Source organism: Calonectris borealis, chromosome 14, assembly GCF_964195595.1.
Source record: "Calonectris borealis chromosome 14, bCalBor7.hap1.2, whole genome shotgun sequence".
Classification (NCBI taxonomy): Eukaryota; Metazoa; Chordata; class Aves; order Procellariiformes; family Procellariidae; genus Calonectris; species Calonectris borealis.
In genome coordinates, this window is record NC_134325.1 from 5,274,519 (window position 1) to 5,301,284 (window position 26,766).

Genomic DNA, 26,766 nt, shown 5'->3' on the forward strand with positions numbered 1-26,766 from the left:
ATACTCAGGTTTGGGAAAAAAATAATTCCAGGTTTCCCTTGTTTGAGGGCAGTTTTTTTTATCTGAAATAACATTTTAGTTCCACAAGACAGAACTGCAGTTTAGTCATTCCACAAGCCTTTTCTTACCACTTGAAATGCATATGGAAACATTTATTTATTCTTCCATGAGCCTAGGGATCCAAAAAGCCTTTGACATATCATGCTTAACATACTTTGTGGGATGAAATTAAAGACAGAAGAGGTTCCTGAAGTATATGTTAGAGCACTACACCTGTCGATTGACCTGCTGCTGCCCTGCAATTGATAAAGAACTCTGCTTATCATTATTGTTGCACAGGAGGGGCACTAACATGAGTCAATCCACTTTATCTGGTTCTTGATTTCTATAGAATGTGCAGGAAGTCTGTTTCTGAGACCTCTACAGTGGTGTCAAATGCCACCATAAATGATGCGTAGACAGGCAGCCCAGTCACATAAGGTGAATCTTCAGAGTTCACGCGGAGCGACGCGCTGTCATTAACAACCCTCTTCCCCCAGCCAACACGAGTGAGCAGCAAACCCTTTATTAACCTGGCTTCTGTTTGCTAGCTGCGTGTACAAAGGGAAGGCGGTGATGGCAGCGTGTATTATGTGATGTGGCCCAGGGCTACGGGGAGCCCTGTTTATGAGCAGTGTGAGAGATGCTGAAACTTGCAGAAAAATTAACTATTTCGTGGAAGACTATTTGCTGCTGTATGCAGTTGGCAATGAGGTCTGATGTACCTCAAAACTGCTGGTTTAAATCCAGCCTTGGTTGGATGGTGCTTTTAAACTGATAGTTATGACATATAAAATGGTCACAGTGTAGTTCACACACGCAGGTGACTTAGGTGACTCTTCAGAACAAAGGTGAACACTGAGATAAATAATGCTCTTACTCGTGATATTTCTAGAGCTGAAGCCAGTTTGGGTTTTGTGAGGCAACTTGCTCCTGCCACTTGTGTTGCAGTTGGTCTTCATTTATTCCCCAAACTTCAGTATCTGGGACGATCACTCGAGCATATTTCAGAAGTGCAAATTTTGCCCACAGCATTTAATATTTATAAGTTCAACTTGTAATTTCCATTCCATTACTCTTAACTTAACTTGGACAACTGGTAGTATTGCATGATTTTCTCCACTGGAGAAAATTCTTTGAAACGCTTCCTGAATTGTACTTTGACGTTATTGAGAACCCTTTCCCTTAGCTGTGCTCTAAGCTAGCATACCTGGAGATACAGGATACCCACGGGTAAGCAGAAAAATAAGACTAGTATTTAGAGTATGAAAGTTTAAGACAGTAAAAATGATGCCGTTTTCCTCTTGTGTGGTGCTGAATAAATTCAAACGCCACATGCTGTAGAACTAGCTCCCTGTGCCACGAGACTGTCATTTTATTTTGCCCTCTCCCTTAGCATCTGAGAAACTGCAGCCTATTTTCTCTATAATTAACCATCTTAACCTTTCCACCAAGTCTCAGAGAAAACCTCACAGTCAGTAAGAGGACCCGTACTGCTGGCAAAGTGCTACGGTTTTGAATACATAGGGTGAGCTTTTACAGAGAAAGGAGTTGTAATAAAATAAGTGTGGGATATATTGCTTGATAAATGCCAGTTTGGGGAATTTTCTGTAGCTTGTTTGGAAAGAATATATGCAAAATGCTATGGCCTCATTTGGAAGAGCACAGCATTACCAGTCACGCTGGCTTTACCAGATTATTTGTGTTGAAGGTTGATATGCATTTGAAAGCTTTTCTGGAGCAGAGACAGTGTTTGATAATATATGACCTGATCTGAAAGCTAACTTTCATATTTTTATCTCTAGAAATCATATAAACTTAGCATTGACACCAAATCAAAGAAATGTTAGTCAAAACTCTGGCCAATAGACAATCAAATGGAATAAAAGAACGAACCTTTTTGTAGCAGATTAAAATTTAGTATGTCCAATAAAGGACGTCTCACTACTGCCTTGCAACTACCCACGGATGGCGTAAGGCAAGGTGTGTTTATCTTCAAGATTGCATTTAACAGAACACCCTCGTTGCTCGTGGAGCTATCGGTGTCTCTCCATCTGGCCGTGTTCCACTTCAGCGCTACCCTGAGTGCTTCTGGCCTGCCTCATACTGCTTTGGCTGATTGAAGCGAGTGTGTAAACATACACAGGTGAAGTAAATAACCAGAAGAAAATATCTTCAGAAATGACAGTTGTACTGCTGGCTTCCTTCTTGCTTAATGCTTGGGAGGTGCTGGGCTAGGGAAGTCAAGAGCTAGCTTCAGAAACTGAGATAGAGAAGGGAACTTTAGTAACAAAAGGCAGAGATCCAGTGATGGGGGGAGAGGAACTACTAGAGGACCGGTACAGGGTGGTACGTGGGGTAGCAAGGCTGTGTTCTGTGTGGGCAGAACGTTAGCCTGCTAGCAAGGTATTTCATTACTTAGAGATTAGTTGGCATTAGGATCTGTTAATTTAATACAGAGTTATTTATTGCAAATGACGTTTAGAGCAGATTTTGAGTCAGAGGGCACAGACAGCTCTGAATTTAAAGGAGAGTTTGAACAGTGAGTACTAAGAAATTTGGATCTGTAGTTTGGGTGCAGGCTTAGTCAAAGGTGATCTCTCTAAACGGTATTACCACTCTGATTCTTGAGATGATAGTGGTGTGTCATTACCAAGGGTATGTTGTTACTGTTCTGGTTTCTGTGATTATTTTGGTTATGCATGCACATAGAGATTTCTAAAAGTGTTTCCAAACACCTAACCTATTAATAACTGTAAATATCCATCAGACTTTCCTAGTTGTTTTTACTGTGAAATAGGGAGAAATTAAAAATTTAAATGCTTGAGATGATTAAAAATTTAAAAGGAATGCTGTATTCTCAAACATCAGTCTGTGCTAGGACTTTTGTGAAACAAAGCTATTTTCAAATTTTCTCTTAACGGGTTTAGCTAAATGTTCTGCAGATCATTCTGTAATGGCTCATCACGGGGTTCACTATGTTTCTACCCTCCAAAACAGCATGTAGCCACAGAGTCTGTAGGAGGCTGGGGTGAAGGCAGCTGCCATTGCGTGTCACCCAGACCAAAGCTCTCGGGGTCCCAGTAAAGCTTTAATTTCCTGTTCCTCCTACCACAAAACTCAGGCTGCCCAGAATACTTCCCCCTGTTTACAGAGGGTCTCCACCACAGCGCCCACCACCCCAGAGAACAGAGTGCAAGGTTATACTGGTGACAGTCCCCGAGACAGATGTCCTCCCTCCCCTCCTCAGGGCAGAGGCTTCTCTGGGGCAGTGGGGTTAGGGGCACAGCACCTAGGGTGCTGCCGGCCTCGCGTGTGCAGTGCAGAGTAGGGCGGGGGGCTCAGAGGTGATGTGCCGGTCATCGCTGCTGTTTCACGCATCCTGCCCTGCAAAGACTCTCCTGGAGGTCGGCAGCTTCTGCACAAATTTGGGCCTCGGGGAAGGGTAGGATCAAGCAAAGTGAGACCACCAGGAAGGAGGAAAGGCGGTCCTCACCGTATCTCCTATTCACAGAGAGCCAGTCCGTGGTGAGTTTGGCACCCTACCCTATGTCTCACCCACTCAAGGGGTCCCATAACCCTTTCCCCCTTGCCCTGGGGTTCACAAAGCCCCAGCTGTCATTTGCTAGGGGCTGAGTGCCACTGCTGCTGCAGCCATGGGACACTGTCCTCCTAAATGCCGAGCTATGGTTTCTGCTTCTGGATGGGCTTTCACAACCCTGGATACAAGACGCTGTTATGAATCCATCCAGCTGGATTCTCAAATGCAAGAAAGACCAATAAGAATGGTCCTAGCATCCTATCGCAGAAAAAGATAAGGTCAGCCTCTCTTCTTTAAGCTGAGTTTTCTGTTAGTATCTCCTTCCTGAAACGTAGTTGCATTGAATGTGGACAGCTGGAAACTAAAGTATCTGCTCTACATTATACCTCAGCCTCTGATATGTCATGTCTTAATAAGCGATATTTAAAAATAATCAGATGCTGATTCATTGAGAAAGCTCAAAGGGCCAGAAAGCAGAGCCTCAGTGTGTGTACAGCAACTTATCCTGGCAGAGGGCCTGTTCTGCTGCTTGAAAAAAACATATCTGAGGTTCTGCCTTGTTAGTGGAGTGTGCAGAAACAGCTTAAAATCTAAAAGTGTTCTTTTAGGAGTTCTGCTAGTGGTATTATGACCTTCTTTTGCATAAAACAGCTAACGCCTTTGCAGGGATGCAGATTTATTTTGAAGTTGCCTCACAGTACTTCTCCTTCAGTATTATTCACAAAAAAAACAACATCCAAAAGGTAATGACTATTGTACAATTGTTTGCAGAACTTCATTACCGAAGAGGTACTGTGCTTGCTGGGCAAATGATGTGTGGCACATGCTGGAATCTGCAACACCAGTTCTTGATGGACTGATCTTGAGCGGACCAGTTTTGTGGCTTTCCTTTGAGGCTGTGGTACTCTCCAGACTGAACACTGAAATTGTAAGGCCATTCATTACCTCACAGGCAACAATCTCAGCACAGAAAGAGTGGCATCAGGAAACAATACATATGATGGAAAAACTTGGTAAAGGTTGTTCTAAACCTAATTATTTTCTGCTATGGTTGTACCAACACCAACCTGTGCTCTTTGTTGCTGTTTGCCTCAGGCCTCACAGCAGCAAGGGAAGAAAAAATTGTGTGAGCTTTCTTGAGGAGATCTTACTCCTTCTAGAAACGTGCTACTATCATGTTCAGTCTGTTCTCTTACGATCTGGCAGTTTTCTGGTGGGTTATGGGGATAGGACTGGCATTTGTCTCCATTTACTTAGCTGAACCCTCTGTGTTTTCCACTGAATTGGCCATCAGACTTGCACGGCCCACTTTCCAAAAGGCAGTTTTCCGGTATTTTTACTGTGTGGTAGGGAGGCTAAAAAATAAGAGGTAGATTAATGTAAGGAAAGAAGTTCATTCCAGATTTTTATTTACATACTTGTAACTCCATAAAGTTGTAAATCAGTTGTGATACTGTCAACACAGAGGAAAGAAATCCCCAAATATCTATGTGTGGTCTTTGGTCTTGTACTGGAGATTACTTCTCTGTTATTGCACACAGCCAGATTACATTCAAAATTCGTGTTAGCTTAGTGAGAGCAGAAACAGAAAGGAGAGGAGGACAGTAGCTGAGAGCTGTCTGGTGCTGTCACGTGTTAGAAGCGATCTGCTGGAGGAGCATTTGTTCATCTCCCACATGGGCTCTGCCACGTTCTTCTGCAGATCTCATTTTCCGGCGCAGGAGACGGCAGGCATTCTCCAGGACAGGCACCTGCCAAGTGGGTGCCCCGGGAGCAGAGTCTGGGGAACCTGCAAGGCCTCCGTTCTCCGGCTACAAGTGCCACGTGTGGCGTTCCCTTGCCTGTCGTCTTGAAGAACGCGCCTAAGTGGGCTCCTGCATAGCTGTGAGGGTTTTTTCCACAGATTTCAGCCTTTTTTAGAGGCTGCGGCCTGGCTGGCAGGCTGGTGTGTACCACGACGGGTGGAAACGGCACCCAGCCGGGAGCTCTTTGCATTCACCCGTCGCAGTAACGTACTGAAGCGTTTATTTGACCTCCCGCTCGCAGATCCATTGGAAGGAAAATTTAAAAAGCACTTTTTTTTTTTTACGGCTCCCCTGCACAACGCCGGGGGGCCCGGCCGGGGCCGGTGCAGTCCCCTGCGGGAGGGGGCGGGCGCCCCGCGCAAGGGCTGTCGGGAGGCGGCCCCGCCCCGCCCCGCGCCGCCGCCATGGAGCTCTCGGAGGAGGCGCTGAGGCAGCAGCTGGGCAAGGTGCGCGCGCCGGGTGGGGAGGGGGCGCGCGCGGGCCCCTCCGGCCGCTGAGCTGCCGCCGCGGCGCGGGAAGGCTGAGGGGGGCTGAGGCGCTGGCAGAGCGGCGGCGGCGGTAGAAGGGTTGTGGAAAATGCCGGCTCTTTAGGCGGGGTGGAGGGAACGGAGTGGCTCGGCTGGAGTAGGAGAGGACGGAGCGTGCGGTTGCCGGCGTGCCCTGTGAGAGAAGCAGCGCCTGGCGGCCCCCGGCCGGGAAAAGTTCCCGCGAGTCAAAAAATGAGGTGCTGGGAGGGGAAGGGCAGAGCTGAGGGAGTTGGGCAGTTCAGCCACCCTCCCGTTCCCTGCAGGCAGCGCGGTGCCGCCTTTAATTTCGTGATCGTCGCTTGTGAAAGACTTCTGTCCCGTTCGGGGTGCAGAATTTACATTGCTTTACTGCAACTGAGTTTAAAGTTGCGCCACGCATAGTTTTATTCCTGTGGTTCAGGGCACAGTAACACGTATGGTGTGCTGCGTGCAACTGAAACGTTACTCTGCATGAGGAGTTACTAATTTCCTTGGGGGTTTTTTGTGACAATCCCTGCATTAGTATCTCCACGGTTTAGAAACACTGATGTATTTTTATAGCATCCCTCAGAGGTAAAGACGTTTTAATTTCCATACGAGAAACTGAGGTATGCATATTTAAATTTTGGGCATGCCAAATAATTTTAGGTGCAAAATTAGAAGGTCTGTATCTGACTCACCTCATAAATCTTCTGGTCTTTAGAAAAGATCAAAATATTTAATAGGAACGTCTCATTTTGCATTACGAATAAGAAGAGGGTCAGCTGGGGAAAGATGACTTTGATTTCACAACCAGGTGTATCAACACTTCTGAAAATGTGTTAAATTTAAGTTGTGTAGACATTCCTAATTTGAGCACCTTTGATTTTTTCTTTTTTTTTTTTTAATTGCCTGACTTCGCAGTATCCTCTAAGGTTGAATGTGGAGAAGCTGACTAAATGATGTTTCTTTTCAGCAGCTTTCTGTTTTCTTGTACAAAGTGGAAAATAGTTGTAGCATCCACATAGATGTAATATTGCTTCTCTTTCTAAGGTAGGTGCCTTACTGAAGAGATTTTAGATTTTAGCTACTACTTCGTGACAAGTATTCCGGTGCAGTGAGCAACTCTTTAAGCCTTTGTCAGGCCGCAGTTGTGTTTGCTTTAGGCGAGGGTTCCAGGACAACTGCAGACTTCCTAAAATGAGAAGCAGATGCTCTAATGTAGGAAACAGAAAATATTCTTCATAACTTTAAGATGTGGGAGGATGCAAGTCTCTTGGAAGTTCAAGTATGGGACTGGCTGGGGACAGTCTAAATGAAGCAGCAGTGATTCATTCTTGCTGATAATTACTTTCAGATCACATTTCAAGCATCAGTACTTTGTTAATCTGTGGGCAGGTTTTTTGCAGGTGGGAAACAGGGACGCATTATTCTGTTTGAATTTTCTCAGCTCTCAAGGACAGCTTAAACATGGAAAAAATTTCCCAAAGGCTAATTACTTACACATTTAGTATGTTTGTGGAAATCGACATCTTATGAAACTCTTCTAAAATGTGTGCAGGTGGATCTGAGTTTTTATAGTAACTGTGTCAGTACTAAGATGACTTCTTTTTTCTGAGAGGTTTATATTTTTATATTGTTTTTAGCTGTTGTGTGCAGAGGAGACTAAATTTTATTAAACCTCTGCTCACACAGCTGTAAAGGGGAAGGAATGGTATATAAGGAGTGATGTGCAGAATTCGAGTTCCAGTGTGGCAACAGCAGACCTGCGATACATTTGAAGCTTTTTTTTGTATCAAATTTTTTGATAATTTATTTTGCACCAAAACTACTTATAATACTACAAGTAATTATTACCTTCTCCTTCTTGTGTTTCTACTTTCTCTTAGTTCCTTTTCCCTATCTCTGGTAACTAAAGAAGCCTTTGAAATATTTCATTTTTTTCTGATTTTTTTTTCTCCTCCCTTCCCAGTATAAGTTCAGAGACCTGACCATAGAAGAACTAAAGAATGTTAACAAGACCTACCCAAACTTCACGTTCTCCATGAACACATATAGTAAGAAGTGATACAGTTACTTTGAACTAATTGTGATTCTTACTGGCCATAGATTTAGACTGTGTATAATAGAATCTAAATAGTGTGAATATTTTTCAGTTTTGTTCCTATCTTTATTTTGACTTGCGGTAAAATTTCTCATGCCATGTGACTGTTTTTGACAGCTCTTCCAAGAATGCATACATATAAAGACCTAAGTGACTCATTCACTAAATTTTGGTTTAACTTGTCCATAATTATAGAAGATTGATGTTCTTTGAAATTCTTTGTATGTAACAGCATTTTTCCCATATACCATGACTGTATTGAAAGCATTTTGATGTCTTTAGCTTATCAGGTGTAACTTCCAGAATCCTCCGGCCTGACTGAAAGTTCCTACAGCACCAGAATTACCCAGCACAACGTATTTTCAGACTAATGATGTGCTTAGTTGTACCAATGTAATTTTTATTAAGATTCCATTAAGGAATTATCTCAAAGCGGGAGGGGGGACCTTAGTAACATTTTGGCCTTGGTTCTTTCAGGAGCAGTGTGTTTGATTTCTAAAGAAAAATTCGCGTTGTATATTGGTAGTTGTGGATGGGATTGCCATGCCAGATTCGAAAGAATTTATTATTGTTATTTTTTAAAATCACATTTTTAATACAGCCTTCAAGGATGGATCCCAGAAGGACCTCCTGAATTTTAGTGGTACTATTCCAGTGAAATATGGTAAGATAAGTCAAGTATAATTTCCTTACCAGTTATGAATTTAATTGTAAAATGTGTTGGGTACTGCCTCTTAACAATATACTGTGCAGCTTCTTTAAAGGTGACCATAAAGGATTTTGCATGAATTGGTAGAAGCCACTTCTACTGCATAAACAACTGCCTTCATGCACTCATAGGTGCTGAAATAAGGTGGTATTAGATAAGTCAGTTAACTATTAAAAAAAAAAAAGTCATCTGGTCTGAGACTGTGTAGGCAAACTCTTTGGTTCTAATGGAGATTGCATGAACTCTACAAGCCCTATGCTTGTATAGGCAGTGTCCAAAAATAACTAGTAGGTAATTTTTTATTTTTAACTTAAAGCCTTTGAAGTCTGAGGTAAAGCTCTTAATAGATGTCTCTTTGCATCAGTTGTTGAGTCCTAAAATAAATACGAAATGGGTAGCTGTTAGAGATTTCTTTGCCTGGGAAAGGGGACACATTGGCTGATAGAATACCCTGGGAAACAAAACAACAACAAAGCTTTATATTAAGAAAAACAGAATCGGTAGCACTTCAAGTTGGTCCAGACAAGTCTGCTTTTATTAACTAGTGTAAGTAACATAAATACTTTCCAGTGTGAATCTAGAAAGTGATCTGTCAGGCTTTTTTTCTTTGTTATTATGAAGTGTGAATCATGCCCACATGCCTGGTTTTGAGTGCCTCTTCTCAATGCAGAAGTTAGCAATGGCTTTTGTTTTTGCGTTGAACAGGTAATTCCTATAACATACCTATTCATCTGTGGATTCTGGATTCTCATCCCTTTGCTCCCCCCATTTGCTTCCTGAAGCCGACTGTGAACATGGGCATTTCAGTGGGAAAGCATGTTGATGCTCGTGGCAGGATTTATTTGCCCTACCTGCAAAACTGGAGCCATGTAAGAGGTGGAGTGGCTGACAGGGGAGGAAAGTATTTGGGAATAAAGCATGGTATCATATGGAGATCAATGGAGAGGAGTGGGTAGGGTTCGGGGCTTTCTGTTTTCTGCATCTTTGTTAATCTTAAATATGCAATGATTATGCAAAGAGAAACAATGTTATATCTCTTCAAATTACAGCTTTAGACTGTCTGAAGCGACTATAAAGGAAGTTATAAGTGATTGTAAGGAAAATTATTTTAATAAAATAAAATAAAAAAATAAAAAAGGGTCTGACTTTGTTATAAAGCAGTATAAGCCTCATGTGGACCCTTTGATACTTTTTCCTTTGTTGCTGTAAATAATGAATAGTAATACTAGACCAATTGAGTATCCCTCAAGAAAGTTCAATGGAAGTTCCTACTTCCTGAGTTCCTGTCTCTTTCAGCAGAACTCTGAAATATTAACATAGAGATTCAAAAGCCAAGGCTCTTGCTGAATGATTTTATGCACTGTGTTAAATAAATTACTTAAATATGACTGCCGGGCCAGTAAAAATGATTTAATGAATGCTAGTTTCCTGAAATGGATGAGATTCTGTATCAATAATGAAACATGTAATTCCCAGGCATTTCTTTACCTTAAGTGTTTATGTAAGTGTTAAGGGTGTCAATGTTTATAATTTGATTACATTTTGTATAGCTATGGTTATTTATGAAATAGTGCCGTTTACAGCTGGTACCACTATATGAAATAGCTAGTCAACTGTTTTGTCTTCTGTATTGCTATATTTCAGCCTAAATCAACTGTCATTGGATTAATCAAGGAAATGATTGCAAAATTTGAGGAAGAGCTCCCTTTGTATTCACTGTCATCTTCTGATGCAGCCAGGCAATCGGAACTTCTCTCCTACATTGCAAAGATTACTGAAGGTGTGGATGTTTTCATGTATTTGTAATGTTCCTACACAATATCTGTTTTATTTATTGTTATTACTTGATATCACAAAGATGCCTGCACAATTTTAATATCTGAGGTTTTGGTATTTGCATGTCCACAGTGTTTGGTATTTTCTCTGTATAATCAAAAGTGCCTCTTTTTGAACCGAGAGCTCAAATTCTCTTTATTTGAATAAGTAGCTCATTTTGCATATTTGCATTTAAGCCTACTGCAAAATGCTGTAGAGTTGGTATTACTCATTTGTTGGAAATTACTGCAGCAAAACTCTGTGTGAGATCTTGTGGAAGGGAAATGCGATTTTATTATAAACAAGTTGATTTTACCCAATCACGGTCATTCATTCTCTCAGATCTCATTCACTCACACTCTCACATCCACAGTCACAAGCCCCGAGACCCGTCTGACCACAATCACTGCTGTGCAACACTGAGGACAAGGAGTGCTGGCTGTTGAGCCCATATTGTGTCTCGGGTTCTTCTTATTCAGTGGTGACAAGCTGATTTTGGACTTGTCTTTTACACCCTTCGGGAGTGGATGCTATTTGGCATTTTTGCCTCATTACTTTGTCTCACCCATTGTAAGTCTTGGGCAAAATTCCTGAATTTCACGGTTCTTGTGTTTTCCTTATCTGGATATTTTATGGCTCCAATCCTGTTGTTCTTCATCCTGACACATTTTCTTCAGGTCAGTCTTTTCTTCTTCCTTCTTTTAGTGAAATCACAGATGGTGATCTGTGGCAACTAGTGCAAACCTTTCCCTTTAACCCTTTTCTACTGTTTCTTCTGGTAATGGTGATCTATGGCAGTTAGTGCAGACCTTTTCCTTTACCCCTTTTCGGCTGTTTCTTCTGGTAATTGTGTACACGTACATGCTTGTGAGCACACATGTGTGTTTGTGCACCATACACATTTCTAGTGAATCAATCTTAATGTTTGTCTTACAAATCTCTCTGCATTATACTCGGAATGAGAATCATTATGTTACCTGTAGCATTGGCTAAACAACCTCAGATCATTGTACTTCAATCAAATTCCATTTTGCATGTCTTCTCAAAACACAAAATGTTTTACAAATTTTATGACCATGGTGTATATTCACACCTGTAACAGTAGCAAAGGGAGTATTGTTTGTATGGTCTTAGTGTGTCGCTTATTGATATTGTTACGCTCATATTTTCTACTTAGTGAAAAAACATTCCTATCCAGAGAGGAGTATTTGTGTTTAACACCTTGCAAGTTGTGATGAATCTTCTGTGGTCAGGCTTGACTGGTATTTTGAAGAAGTTTATGTAATCTGGTTTACCTCTGGCACAACCGTGATCTTTTATGAAGCAGCAATACTTGTATTGATACAGTGTGGACCAGCACTTAAGTTTGTGGTTGTCTTTTAATTGTAGGAGAGACTGACATGAAATCAAAGAGTAAAATTTGTGGAGGCAAGAACGAAGGATGTTTTAAAAAAATCACTGTTGTTGGAGCTGGAGATCTTGGCATTGCGTGTGTGCTAGCAGTTGCAGCAAAGGTACATAATTATTAGAAATGGCAACAGACCTGATTAATAGAGAGGTTTCCAACTCAGTTCTTAGTGTCTGACACATACAAATAACTCAGCAGCTTTAATAGCCATGTCACTGTCATTTGCCTCTTCAGTTAAGTTATGGACACACAGAAGTGTCAATTTCTGCCTTGTTTTCTCAGTCAGCTTTTTAATTACAAAGGGTTGAATATTGAATTCACTTATTTTGAAAATCCTTAGTTAAAGGATTCTTGCCTGAGCAGTGGCCTCTTACAATTGGGATCTCCTGGTCCCCTGGAAAAGGATAGTCTGTAGATGGTCTGTACTTCATTACAGCTATATGCTCAGAGGCAACAGTAGTATCAACATTTATAACTTCCCAGAGATGGTTTTGTGAGTTTTTTATTTATTTGTTTCATAATGAGTCATTTTCCAATTAAACTCTCTAAAATAAATTCTTTTTCTTGTGATTTGACAGTAATTTTGGTGAGTAATTTTGTTTGTTTTATACACAGTACAACAAATGCTGGAATTGGAGGAATACTGGTTTTTATTCCTCATCCCCACAAGAACAAGTTTTGGTTTGTTTTATTGTTGATCTGCATTATTTTTATTCATACAGGGTGCTGCAGACAAGGTGGTTCTTTTGGATCTTTCTGAAGGTGCAGCAAAAGGAGGGACCATGGACTTGGAGATCTTTGCTCTGCCAAATGTGGAGATCAGCAAAGGTATTAGATATTGTTGCTGGAATGGGTGCAAGTACTGTACTGTGTGTGCATGTGCTTATTTTAATGAGAGCAGGACACCTGGGGAGATACAGAGGCTTTGGCATATAGGCCATATTTTTAAAAAGATGTTATCTTTTCATAGCTTCTTGCTTTTCTTCATCTTTTCAGGGCAAAACTGGAAAGGGAATGTTCAGCAAAGCTTGCATCGCTTTTATTTCAGGCTTTTTTCATTCTGTTTATAGAGGCAGAGGTATGTACCTCCAGGGTAAGAGACTAATGCTGAAATTGGACTTGCACAGAAATAGAGAGAAGCCAAGCTAGTACTTCAGTGTCATAGGTGGAGAGAGGGAAGGAAGAGGGGAAAAAATATATGTATATTAGGGAATTAGATATAGCTGTGAAAGCAGTGTTAAAAAGGCTGATCAAGGTAGGTTTCAAAGTACTACTTTCCTAGGATGATGTTCATTAAACACGCACATGGCCAATACTTAGTTCTTAATCATTATCACTGCATATTCAAACAATTAGTTCTTAACGATCTTGTCCTCAATTAGCTGTGAGTGTACAATTCAACAGAGTCGATGCCATGTCTCCATAATTAGTGGTGATGGCTACAGTATTTGATGGTCTTAGTCGCAGAGGTTGAGGTGATGTGGCTCGAAAGCTCTTCTACAGGGGAAGCTGGAACTGAATTGAGCAACTTCCCCATTCTTCCTTGCTTGTCTGTGGTGGTTTTATATTCCTTGCACCCTCTGCAAGATGAAATGGGGGGGCTTTCTTGTGCCTCTGATGTAATTTATCTTATTTTGGGGACGGGGATTTGTTCTGGTTCCACCAGGCATCTTATCTGCTTATTCTGCACCTGACATTGCCTGCTCTACATCCTTTGATCTTATCTTGCAGGTTTTACTACTAGCACATTTTTCCCTGAACCCTGGTTGTGCAACTGTACCACAAATCTCTGTTTGTGCCTTTGTGGTTACCTATTACATATTTACATTTAGCTGTGGTTCAAAAAGCTTGTATGTTGTTGCTGGCTATGCTAATACACTGTCACCTGTTATTTTACTATGCTTATATCTAGGTTTGGGGCAAGCTGGTATTAATTATATCCTCCTTAGTATGCTTCCAATTTGTCAGTGCAGTAGGTCTCTGCTTTGGCTTCAGCTGGTTCCAGAAGTGGTGTGACAGTCAAATTGCCTTGTTTCTGTGTCCAAGCTGATCACCTGTATGGAACTCAGATTTTCAGAGCTACCTGCTCAAGGCAGCTTTGTCTTACGAATTTCTGCAGCAAATGTAGTTGTGTTTTCTTGGGCTAATAAATACATGTCCTTTACTTGGTTAATAAATAGACTTTTGGAACACTTTTCATAGTTGTCTACGTGTCCCTGATTGAGCTGTAAGATGAAAAATTATAGAAGACTCAGATAAAGGAGTAAAAGTCTTTCCCCTTCTTTAAAAATTGTAATAAAAGTGAAGGAGCCTTTTCCTGGTTGGATCTTTTTTTTTTTTTCTCTCTTGCCAAGAGAACTATAAAAAAGCTTATCTGTCAGCCCCATCTAGATGTTTTCTGGTCTCTGCTCTTTAACCTTGGACAAATTGCAGTCTGCCTTCTGTGTTGCTGACTATGAAAGGGAAAAAGTAGTTCTGTGGGAGAGCTGTGTTTTACAGGTGCTGTGGAAGTGTCCCAAATTCCACATTGGGGATTATGGGAGGAGACAGGAAGGGAAGAATCCCTAACTAAGCTGGATGCTGCAGTTCAGCCTTTAGGACAGCTTTGTTTTGCATCCAAAATTTGATAGAATGACATGAATTTTAAAAACATTTTTTTATATTTATATATTTTCAGATTTTTCTGCTTCAGCTGATTCAAAAGTTGTGATACTTACAGTTAATTTTCTGGGTAATGCTCAGACTTATCTTGATGTCATACAAAGCAATGTGGATTTGTTCAGAGGAATTATCCCAGCAGTATCACACTACAGTCAGAACACTGTTCTCCTTGTTGCTTCTCATCCAGGTATGTTGGTACTTCGCCTAATGTTCTGTCCCTCAGCTGGCTTTCTCTTTGGCCTGTTTTAAAAATACATTATTGCCAAAAACACCCATTTCGTCAAAAATTTTTGCTACTCTGAAAGATGTTTTCCTTTTCAGCTTTGAGCAGGACACTGTCTTTGAGGGTTTTTTCTTTACTGTTACCAAGATAAAAGAAAATAGTATACTTTGTTTTGTATAAAAGGTATGTATTTCTGTATGTTTCTGTACGTAGCTTCCACCTGACTGTACCTGCAAGATTAGCATCCATTGGCTGTTGTCTTGTCAGTTGTGAGTTTTATGTATACATTTCTCCTGGGCAGGAAGGGATAGATGCATGTGTGTTATGTGCTATATGGTCAGACTCATAGACTATTAATATACATAATGTAGTGTTGATAGTAAATATTGCAGCTATGTTTTGATGGAAAGTTTAAATCTGTTGGATCAGTGATACTGTGAACTAAGACAAAGCAAAAACACTACTTAAAAGGGAAAGAAGTATGTGCGAGGCTCTCTGTCCTGTAAACGCATTGAAGACAGCCCTTTTCTGTTTCTCAAGTGCTTCTTACCCTTCTTATCATTTAGAGCTGTGGAGATGGAGTAAAGAGTGCTTGCCAAATGAAAAGAAGTTAAACACTGGTTGAATTAAATTTAGGAGCATGTGAGATTTTTGGTAGAGGGAAGCACAGTGATTCATTCTGAAGTTTCACTTGACTTCTCTTAAAACTTGGGCTGTGAATTTTCTTCATCTCCTCCTCACTTGACTCGGTGTTTCAGGTTGAAAAAAAACTACTGATATGTTCTTACATGCTTATCCCTTTTCTAAACTAAACAACTTGGTCCTGAGTTTTTCATAATTGTGATTCATAGTTTGAAGTTGTGTTGAATTTTGAGGGGTCCTTCATTGTCAACATATTTTTCTTTCATATCTAGTTGAAGTAATGACATATGTGTCATGGAAGCTGAGTGCATTTCCCAAAAGCAGAGTTATTGGAGTAGGTGCCAATCTAGATACTGAGAGATTTCAGTATACACTGACAAACCTTTTGAAAGCGCAGGTGCTGGCAAAAGATGCTTGGATTATTGGTGAACAAGGGGAAGACAAAGGTAAAGCGATACTTTTTTATGAATGTGAGTATATAATGTTCTGGCAGTGCTTAAGTAATTGAGCAATGAAAGAATAATTGAGAAAAGTGATGAAGGTAGTCATAATCAGGGTGGTAGATTTTCATAATAATGGTTCTAAGTAATACAATTTTGGTGTGTGCCTGAGAGTGTGGACCTGGAGTGGTAGCAAAAGTATTTGACATTTGTCACAGTAAAAAAAAAAAATAGAAAACCTCAGATGCTTTTTATTTGGTATAACAATATAGGTTAGAGGTACAGAAAGAGGAAGGAAATGTGGTATAATATATGGTAGGTTACTGCTAATGGAAGAATTATTACATATTACTTCATTTTTAAGCAAGGGTCTCTGGCCAGGTGTTTCTATAGAGTTTATTTCAGCAGTCCAGGGAGCCTTAGAAGGTCATCAACTACATTTGGGTGGTTGTGGGGGAAGGAAAGTTTGGAAAGCTTGAATTTTTTTTTTTAATTTTTTTTTTCCTCCTTCTCCCCACCTTATCTGGTACCTATTTTAGTCACTGTTTAGATATGCATTTAAATGTTGGTTGTTTCTATTTAGTACCGTCATGGACCAATTGTAATTTAGTTGCAAATCAAACGGAAGCAATGGCTGCTCGTAACTCAAGGGAGAAGGCGGCTAACAGGTAACGCCATTATAATCTTAAATTTTTTTTCTTCATGTTTAGGCACTTGATGTTTGCAGAATTTTTGCCTTCAGCTCTTTATGAAGAGGAGGAAGTTTGTTCTAAAATGTTCACACATTGAGTTTATATGAAATTGTAGGTCTGAGTGTCATTCACTTTCATGTGTATGAAACATATGTGTATATGTTTTTCTGAAGTTCTCAATAATGTGCCTGTGACGATCCAAGGACAAGACAAGCTTTGTAGAATATACATTAGAATATTAGAGCTGCCGATTCGATTGTGTGTTTAAAAAAAAAAAAATAGTAGACAAGCCTTCTGGCACACTTTTCTCAGAGCTTTCTCAGAGCTTGCTTCCACAGAGTGTGGAAGCAGTTTACGTGAAAGCAAAGTACGTGTTTGGATCAGTTTACCTGATTTAATTAGCCGCATATCAGTTACACCTCCTGACAGAAAAGAAAATTGTTACTAGTGCGGGTAAAATATACATTAAAAAATTATTTAAAGCAATTCTTATTCCCTTCTGTTGTTTTCCAAAACAGAGAATCATGTTTTTATAGTACACTTTACCTGATATGGTACGCTTAATCTGTCTTTTGGGTTTTACATATAAACCAAAATAGGAATAATTAAAACCTAAACATCATGTTTTTCTCCTTTTCCTGGTTTATATAGAGCTATGGAAGTTCTAAAGGGAAAAGGTCAGAGATCTTGGTCTGTTGGGCTCTCAGTTGCTGATTTGACTGACAGTATACTGAAAGATAAAAGAAAGGTTCATTCTGTATCCACTCTGGCAAAGGTAAATATGTTATTAATATTTTTTGGTTGGCACTGTAATTATATTATATATACTGGATATGACCATTAATTTTAGCAGCACAGACATCTCACTTGAAGTAACGGTTCTGAAGTAGCACTACCTTCATTACTTTCTTCCAACAACAGCTTTCAATTTCAAAATTGAAAAAAAAAAATTCAATTCAAAAATGAGCAAAAATCAATTTTAAAAACCCAATTTTAAAAAACCAATATTAAAAGTGCATTATTATCCCAAAAATACAAGAATCCAGAGGAAAAATACGTTCAAGGTTGCTGACCAGCTCCCCCGGAACAGCTGGATTTGGCAAGTGTTGCAATTTCCAAGTGCTCAGTATTGAATGTAGATTTTTTCCAGGGGCCAAAAGAGTTCAGGGGTCTGAAAAGGTTTCATCTTTTATGAAAGTATAAAATGCATTTTCTGGCACTATTTTATTTGACCAGCTTTGAAACAGTTGCTTTTTTACTCCTTGATACTTTACATTGAGGAAAAGATTATGAAGCTATATTTAACTTAAAACTGTAGACTGAACCTTGTTTAAAGTTTATCCTGAGAGGCTTCGTAAAGCATTAAGTCATTTGATATGAGAAAAAAAACCATGTAGAAACATTTACTGGTCGCTTGTATTTACAGGCTTCAGAAGGGTGATTTGCATGTCCCAGTGCAGGGAGGTTGAGCAGGCTGCTTATTGTATCAAGTACAGACGTACACCTAATTTCATCATTATGTTTTCAAGGAAAGTTTTTGCTCGTTTATGAACTAAATGCAGACATAGAGGAGTGACATGTCTCTTAAACTGCAGACTAACTACAGAATGTAAATTTTCCCATAGAGATCCTAAAAATAAACAAAATCTACAGTGTAAACTTGAATTATAGGGATAAGTTTAATAAAGTCTCTCACAAAATGAATATCGGATCAATACTTGAAAAATATTCCCTGGATAGCTCTCTTTGGCTGCATTTTTTGATTTCTTCTGTTCGGTCCTAAAAGAACTAATGATACTGTACTGTCAAGTGTCCCTGCTTGTTCTACCTAAGAAACTGGTTAAACGGTGTTTTGTAGTATAAGCGCTGCCTGCATTATAGAGGTCTGATATATCTGTATTGGGAAACTCCTCCAAGTGTGGCATGGTTCAAGATTTTTTTTATCTGTAAAATAATATTTTACAGTTTCTATACAGTAACCCATTGCACAGGATCTAAAATAACTGGAATTTGACCTATACCAAATACACTATATGATGGAATATCCTTGCTTAAGTAAAATAATCAATAATCAATTTTGTGTAGTTCCATGCTTCAGACAGAGCAGAAATAAGTAACTGTGTGATGGTTGTCTTTGTGTGTTGTTTCAGGGATGTTGCAATATAAACAGTGAAGTATTCTTAAGTCTGCCATGTATTCTTGGAACCAACGGAGTGATCGAGATGGTCAAACTAGAAGAAGATCCACTAGTGCAAGAGAAACTGCAAAGCAGTGCAGGATCAATTCATGACCTTCAGCAGCAGCTGAAACTGTAAGCGAGCACAAGGGAAGCCACAGCGCCTGCTCACAGAAGTCGGAGATTTGCTAGGCAGAAAGGGTTGCTTGGTATATATGGATTTCTATACAAAAGAAGAAGTTTTTTTACTTTACTTTCAAAAAGTGCTTTCTCAGTTTTGGTTTATATTATTTAATACTGCACTGCACAGTCATTTCTTATTTGAAAAGTGCACTTTTGGTAGCCTAAAAGAGGAGGGTAATGTGCAAGAATGTTTTACCTAAATTCAGGTGACTCTTGTCTGTGGTGTTTTTGTGCTAATTATAGCCTGATTCTTGGGTTATTCTTAGCTCTTTGCCCCTCAGTAGGGCACAGCCTAAGAGAGCAGCTTACCCAGCTCTGCGGACACTCCAGTGCGTAGCGCCAACTAGAACTCTTCCTCCTGCTGTCTCAGTGCTGCGTCAGGGGCTGGTCCAGAACATGGTCACCTCCAGCTCTGCGGGGCACCGGGGTTGCAGTTCGGCAGCTCGATCTTTCATGCCTGTCACAGATGCTCTGATGTCAGTGGACTCCTGCTTATTACTAAGGGGGGAAAAAAAGCTAAAAGCATGATGTTAGCAGTATCTTTCAAACCTGGAGTATTGGATAGGGATTTCTGTTGTATTTTTACTGGTGTCTGAGACTTTCTGGTCATGGTTTGTTTGCTCTTACTTTGTACGGACGTTCAGAGCGCTAACGCATCTGCAGTTCTTGTCTATACATGCAATGCTTTTACCCTGTGCAGCATTGGAACAGGTGCCCTTCCCGAAAGGGAGGAGCAGGGGGTGGGCTTCAAATAAAGAATAAAATCTGACAGTTAAGTCACGCAGAAGTATCTGCGAGTTCAGGCCTTGACCCAAAGCCAGCTGGTGTCAGTCAGCTTTACATCAGCCTGGGGAGAATACAGCTGGTTCTAATACAGAACCTGTAACCTCCTCGGGGGAGGCCAGGGATGTGGTGAAAAAGCAGGATGTGGATTTTTAGATAAAAAGCAGATGTTTTTAAGGTAGAGGTAGAGGTTTTTTGGGGGTTCTGAACTCTTGATTCACTGCACTGGCAAAAGACCATATTCATCCCAATGATACCCCAGCATCACGATGCAGGCGGAGGAGACGTGGGCTCCACTCCTCTGTGCAGTGTAAGAGTGTCATTCCACATTTACGTTTTGAGGTATGACTCGTTAAATACTGTGTCAGAGCGAAATACGTGTCAGAGCGAAAAATCTATTCCTTTGTGCCTTCTGGTTATATCGCCAAAGAGCCAGACTTACAAGGAATTCTGAGTCTTTATTGATCTCAGAATTAAGATAAAAATAGAAAGAAAAAAAACCTTCAGTAATTCAGATTTTTTTTTTCATGGAATACTCAGATTTCCTTCTTCGTTGTTGTCAGTGATAGGATAAAATTAGTGATGGCTGCAGGTGATTAACTTTGCTGCTATATTAAAAAAAGCACCCAACACTACGGCTGGTCTTTGGGGTTGTTTTTTTCCTCTTACTTTGGAAAAAACAGCATAAAATTATCGTTTATGTTGTTCTTCAAGGTGTTATCTTTAATCTGTTGAGCATTTATTCTCATGTGAATAGTCCATTTAGGGTTTTTTTATAAATAGTTTTAATCATAAAAAGCTGCAAACTCTTCCGGGGATGCCTTTTAGATTGATGATGACGTTATAAAGCAACTGATCTTGGCTTTTTAGAAGAAATGTCACTTGTGTTTGCGTCGTGGTCCTTGGAAAAATAACCGAAGGGAGGCAGCTCGATCAGCGTGGTGGCAAACGGCACTTCACGTCCTCACGGCAAATTAATTCCCCAAAATCCCCGTTAACAATAAACTGCACTACAAAGAATTTTTAGCCCCTTTCTGCAGTACTTTTGGCACGTCAGCGCTGCCGGAGCGGGGCGTCTCCCAGGGCTGGCTGCAGGCGGGGCGGGGGGCGCTGCCCGCCGCACCGGGCTCAGCCCGGCCGTGCTCCGCCCCCCGCCCGGCCCCGCCGCGTGACGCAGGCCCCTCGCCCTCTGACGGAAGTGTCGTCACGGCCGGGCGGAAGCGCGTGTGGCTGCCGGAAGCGGGCGAGAGCGGCCGCTTCCTGTTTTTATGTAGGGGCGGGGAGGGGCGGCTGGGCCGGGCCGGGCCGGTGTGTGGCGGCGGCGGCGGCACCGGGAGCGGCGTGTTGGGCGGAGGAGGGGCCGGCCGCCATGGCGGTCTCCGAGAGCCAGCTCAAGAAAATGCTCGCCAAGGTAATGGCGCGGCCGGGGGCACCGGGAGCCCCTTCCCGTCCGCGCCGGCCCGGCTGGGCTGCTGCGGCCGCCCCTGCCCTCCGCCTACCCGGGTGCGGCGTGCGGGCCGCCCTCTGCGGCGGCAGCCTCAGCGAGGGGCTGGGCGCAGGGGAGCGGGGTCCTGCCCGCGGCCTGGCGCGGGCCGGGGGCGGAGCGGGGTCCCCGCGTCTCCCGTAGCCTCGGCGCTGGCCCCCGGGAGCGGCCGGCGCCCCTTTCCCTTTCCCTCCTGGCGGGCGGTCGCCAGCTGCGGCTTTGTCCCGGGCCGGCAGCCCGCGGGCAGCTCCGCGGGGAGCCGTGTCGGCGGCCGGGCGGAGCAGTGATATTGGGGCTGTGTCCGGGCACCTGAGGACTGTAAATTGGGTTAGTTTGTAACGGGGAGCATGGTGCACCAAAACCTGAAATGTTTCGTTATTTGTAGTCCTGCGAAACTTCAGGTTTGGGTTAGGATGTTGCCGGTAAAAGCTGAATAGAAACCATTTGCCTAGCTGGGGCTGTCGTGCTCCGAAGGGGACCGAGCCGCGGTGTGGGCCGTTGGGTTGTATAGCGTCGTGTGCATTCGCTCCTTAAGTGAAGGTGGAAGGCGAGTTCAGCTCCATTGACTAGGATAAGGGAGGGGGGGTTTATCACCCTTGTTTAAGGAAACAGGAAAATCTCTTGGAAGGTAAATCATTCATCACCGAATCATACAGATTGTGTAGTTGTGCTGCTCTTCAGGTGGAAACTGGGCTTTGTCCAGCAGCTTGAAATGAAAACCCCTAAGGCTGAATACTTAGGAGCAGTTATGGTTTTATTTGGGGGGATTTTTTAAACAACATTTAATCATCGTATTTGCACAATTTTAAAATGAAATACGATAGGCAAGGATCTGATCAAAACTGAAGAAACCGTATTAAAGGGTCTTTCACTTTCATGGAACCATAAGCAAATTTTTTTGTCAGGTTGAAAATGAGTGCTGAACTCGGTGTCAGCAATAGAGATCATGTATATATTTGTATACATCCATCTTCCCTAAATGAATGATTGCCATGCCGCAGAAGAAATGGAATTTAAGGTAGTCCCGTGTCCTCTTTCCCCCACACTCAGTCATTTTATACCCCCAATGCCATCTGACTTTCTGTAGGTAAGTTCAATGTACTTACTTGCTGATGAAAAATGAAGTTACTGTCTCACTACTTTATTTTTCAAAAATAGTTACACTTTCTGTTCTGTAGAGGGAAGCTTAGTGATATTTCCCATATTGAATAGTTCAGTGTATGAGATAACAAAAGACTTAAGCCCTAGTTTGGGTGAACATAAGCACTTAATTTAACTTCAGGTATTTACCAGCTGTCTGATCTTGAAAAGCTTCATCTCTCTGTGATCTGTTTCCTGATATGTAAAATGAGGAGGATGCATTTGCCATCTGAGAATGGAGGAGGAAAAAAAAAGTTTAGAAATTAAGAATTTAAATTAAGCAGTTTTAGTTACCTTTGTAGAAATCACTCAGATCTTATATTTGCCAAAGAGATTTTGACATTTCTTGGAAATGCTCAACTACTTACTATATGAACACAGGAAAAGATTGTAATATTCTAGTACTCCTTAGAATGGAAAAGAGAAGTACAGAATAGTCTACTTTGTGATTTAAATAATAAAAAATTTTAGAAAAGCCATCATTCTCATTAGGAAAAACTCCTTCATATGTCATTTTAATATACAGAACTTAGGTTTTCTGTAGTTATCAGGATCTAAGTACTGAAATTAATAGCTGATGTAGCACTTAATTTTGCTTGTGGCAGTAGCTGGAATCTTACATGCTTATCTCTAGTAAGTACATAATTATTCATCACTCAGTGTAAAAACTATTTGCAGCAATACTCTTTCTCTTAGTTTTAAGAGACATATGAAAATATTTTTTTAATTTTCAGGTGTTGGACCTAATTTTCAAAAGCCCCCCAGATAGCCACATCTAGGTTTTATCAACCCTATCAACCACCCTGTACCAGACTCCCAGTATGTCTGCTGAGGAGGCAGGCATTGCTTTATCTATTCCTTGACTAAACTGACTTGAGACTCTTGTGCCAAAAGTGGAGTTAAATCCTGACTCTGAATCCTTGTGCTTCTTAGGAGCTTCTGTTAGTGGAAGCCAATTCTTTTTTTAATAGTGATTATGCCAATCTTCTTGAGTCTATATCCTGTACCATAAGGCACGTTCCTATAAAAAGACCCCCTCTTTCTTTTTAAAACCGCTGGTGACGTGCTCTTATTCGTGCTTTAGTAACACATCCAGTGATGTGGGTATGTACTGCCAGTCTCTGGCTGGCCTAGGGGAAATTTCACAGACCTTCGTCTCCATGTTCTAGCAATGCCGGTTACCTCTTCCTCGCTTCCGCTGGGTATTGGGGAAGGAGAGAGGAATGTCCTCACATGCTAGCAAAGTTGTCCCTCTCTGTCATACCCCTCCTGCACACTCCCAATCCTGCACCCGCTTTCCAGAGAAGGCTGAGGTGCTTTGCTGCAGCCCTCCCGTCGAAGCAGCATCGGGGGCTGCCCTGACCCTCTGGCTCATTGAGCTCTATGCTGGTGCCTCCCTGCATGGGCAGGCATCCCGACTGGAGGGCTTGCTTTTCTTTTCCACAGACCAGTGTTTTGCAGACTGACCGTATGGCTGTTTTGCCCTTGGTCGTTTCAGGAAGATAAGTCACGGCATCCCCCAAAGCGCAGGTGCCTTTTGTACACTGAGGCGGCATTATGGGAAGTGGCATGGTGTGTTCATCTCTGCTCGTTAAATAAGAGTTATCATGCCCAGGAGTAGCATCCTTGTCAGTCTCTGTAGATAATAGGAAGAAGAATCCGTTTCTAAGCTTCACAACTCACGAGTGTTTGTTGGAGCAAAGGTGACCTTTAGCTGTGGCACCACACTTTGCTCTTGGATAATGTCTGAATTTATTTGTTCAGATGTCGTTAACATCTGTGTGCTTTGAGTATCGGACTTTTCATTGTGTTGGACCCTTTGTCTTCCTACCATGACTGAATGAAAGGATGCTGTCTGTTTACGTTCTTAAGATATTTGAAGAGTGTAATGTTTTTTTTTTATTTTATTACAATGAAAACATTATCAAGGGACATTGTTAGCTTTCTTTTTAATGGTAGTTATCAGGAGGAATGGCTACAAAGTTAAAGATCTGCGCCATGTGGTGAACTAGCTCTCTGTTGCCCAGGAGCATCTCTTTTGTCGTCTGTGGATTATAGTTCTGAGACTGTTAAATTCTGTAGTGGTGTGTCTGTGTTTTACAGATCTTCTGTGCTGCGAGTTACTCCCTGCTCCTGATGAAAGGAAGGGGGTGAAGCCGGTATTATTACTAATAATATCATGCCTTGCAATGTCTGCTTTCCATGAAAATACTGATCAATGATTGATAAATACTGTGATGCTTTGAAAAGATATCTGTGAGGTTCAGATCCTAGATAGCCGTGTATCAGGAATGTTCAAAACGTCACTGTATTTGTTCGGAGATGCGTTTTTAAGGCCCACCTATATATCTCAGATACTGTTGGTTATGGTAGAACGTGAATGAAAATGCAGTAGCTTTCCCCGAATCGCTTGATGTATGGACCCTTATTTAAGACTAAAAGCATCTCAACACCTTGTTAAAGTTTGGTAAGTTATATAGGCAGTGTTCAGTTAAGTAATATGGAGAAATAAATGCTTATTCCAAAATAAGAGTGGAGAAGAATGTCCATATATCAATGTAAACTCTCATAAACGCAGTCTACTGGGTAAAATAAAACCAAATTAAATTATACTGAAAATTTAGTCTCTGAAGTCATTCTTTCTCTTTTCTTTTCCAGTATAAGTATAGAGACCTAACTGTACAGGAGACGACCAGTGTTATTACTCAGTACAAGGACCTCAAACCTGTCATGGATTCATATGGTTAGTCTGTGCATGAGAAAATTTTTGTTATTGAATTGTTGATGGTTTAGATATATTTGGTAATTTTTGTGGGGAAGAAGGACGTGAAAACTAGAAAACATAATTTGAGTTTCTCTTCTTGATCTTTGACATCAATACTTCCTTAGAAACACAGACAGTTATTTTCTAAAATAACCTTTCTGTATTGCTGAGTCTATCTAACCTGCCAAAGAAGTGTTGCATTTTTCACAGCTTAACTTTTGGTTAATAGCTCAGTGATGTCATATCAGTTGGTGTCCTGAGATTGCTGGTATCTTATGAATTCAGCTTTGCTGTCATGTAAAGATATTTTTAGAGTTCTATTTAGAAAGAACTGTAACTCAATGAACAAATACTTCATTAAAAGTAATTGTGGCAGTCCTTAAGAGTACGAAGAAAACATAGTCAAGTAAATAGAAAATTGATTGAGAGGTTTTGTAATGTAAATTAACGATGACAACCACTGTTAGCTATTTTAAAGGCTCTGACTAAATTTGAGTGCGTTAAATGAAGATGATATCTAGGGTCAGCTCCAGAGGCTGAGGGCATGGTTTCACAAGGTACAGTGAGCCAGCACAGCTGCTGAGGTCATCCTCCTTCTGATCGCTTTTTTTTAACTGTCACCTGTGGGATTCCTCTGTGAGCTAATTTATATTTCTAATACATCATCAGAGACTTACAGTCTTCTGCTTTCTACATTCTAAATCTGGATTGAGAAGTATTAAGAAGGGACATGGACAGGTAAAAGATAAATTAGTTTTAACTTGAATAGCTGCAAGCCAGCAGCTGTCACAGAAATAAAAATTCATCCGGTGACTGGAGAATCAAAAACAATAGTGAAAGGACTGCGGTGGGAATAGCAAGTTTGCATAACAATAGTGATCAGAATTCCAGATAGCTTTGAGCTGTAGCTAGAAGCCCATTTGTATTACCTAATTCTTTCTAAGCTGCCTCGGAAAGGCTGAGCACAGAACTACTTACAGATAATTGATATTATCTGGAGCAGTGAAATGGGCAACAAGAAAATGATAACATTGCTGTTGAGATAATTTTCGAGTTTATATTAATAATGAAATATATACCCCCATTTAAGTCCCAACGTGTTCTACCTGCCTTTGCAGAACATTAGCACCAAAAGAATTGTACATGATAAGCTACATTTGAAGTATGACTAGAAACTTTCAGGTGAAATTAGGAAAATAAAAGCTTTATTAGCAGAAGTTGATTTATTCAGGCAAGAATAATCCATTGGATTGAAAGGATGGGAAGACTAAATACAGCAACTCAGTAAATTGAGGTCAGGGTTCCTGTGCAGTTTGTGAACTCAGACTAAGATGTGGCAGTGAGTCAAGTGCTACGCATTTCTTCCTCTTCAGTATATTATTGTTTGGTTAAATTACCTTTACTGATTATGTAAAAAATGCCTACGGCCCCTGTAATTTTCAGTATTCTTGCTGACCTGTTAGTTTGGAGAAAGCGTAAAGAATTCTTTGTAATTCTAAAATGACAGTTGTTTTTTAAATTAAGTTTGAGTTCAGATTATCTTTGCAGCAATTTGTGTGGTTTGCAGTTTGTATGGTTCCAACATGTTTTACTTGGCCTCTGAATGAGGAAACAGTTTTATTTGCAGTGAAGGTAGTTTGACAATAATTAGTCATTCATTTCTCAGAAATATG

At 41.0% G+C, this 26,766-nt stretch overlaps 2 protein-coding genes across 12 annotated transcripts in view; both read left to right on the forward strand.

The window, feature by feature from the left end:
- The first annotated feature begins 5,741 nt into the window (after positions 1-5,741).
- Positions 5,742-25,065, forward strand: UEVLD (UEV and lactate/malate dehyrogenase domains). 8 transcript variants are annotated; one of them, XM_075163056.1, is made up of 13 exons: positions 5,742-5,831; positions 7,843-7,927; positions 8,576-8,638; positions 9,389-9,552; positions 10,328-10,463; positions 11,888-12,012; positions 12,629-12,734; positions 14,584-14,754; positions 15,705-15,878; positions 16,456-16,540; positions 17,216-17,339; positions 18,715-18,875; positions 24,988-25,065. In XM_075163056.1, the coding sequence occupies exons 1-13, from the start codon at positions 5,790-5,792 to the stop codon at positions 25,004-25,006; spliced, it is 1,455 nt and encodes a 484-aa protein (XP_075019157.1). In that variant the 5' UTR covers positions 5,742-5,789; the 3' UTR covers positions 25,007-25,065. The 8 variants fall into 8 exon arrangements, 6 of the variants coding, with proteins under 6 accessions (XP_075019157.1, XP_075019155.1, XP_075019159.1 ...); XM_075163054.1 differs by lacking the exon at positions 24,988-25,065 and adding an exon at positions 19,208-20,732; XM_075163055.1 differs by lacking the exons at positions 5,742-5,831; positions 24,988-25,065 and adding exons at positions 5,860-6,109; positions 19,208-20,732.
- Positions 20,992-26,766, forward strand: part of TSG101 (tumor susceptibility 101) — a 65,784-nt gene continuing 60,009 nt past the window's right edge. For all 4 annotated transcript variants that reach the window (XR_012675724.1, XR_012675725.1, XR_012675726.1 and 1 more), the window contains exons 1-2: positions 20,992-21,117; positions 24,988-25,072. Coding sequence is in view for 1 of the 4 variants with exons in the window: in XM_075163078.1 (XP_075019179.1) it covers positions 21,076-21,117; positions 24,988-25,072 (127 nt within the window). In the remaining 3 variants the exon portion in view is untranslated. The remainder of the gene's footprint in view (positions 21,118-24,987; positions 25,073-26,766) is intronic.

Excerpts from the sequence above, each read along its gene's own strand:
- UEVLD (XM_075163054.1), top strand. The coding sequence starts at position 5,790 with ATGGAGCTCTCGGAGGAGGCGCTGAGGCAGCAGCTGGGCAAG. Across the intron at positions 10,464-11,887 it reads CATTGCAAAGATTACTGAAG|GAGAGACTGACATGAAATCA; the intron begins GTGTGGATGTTT and ends TTTTAATTGTAG. Across the intron at positions 15,879-16,455 it reads TGAACAAGGGGAAGACAAAG|TACCGTCATGGACCAATTGT; the intron begins GTAAAGCGATAC and ends GTTTCTATTTAG.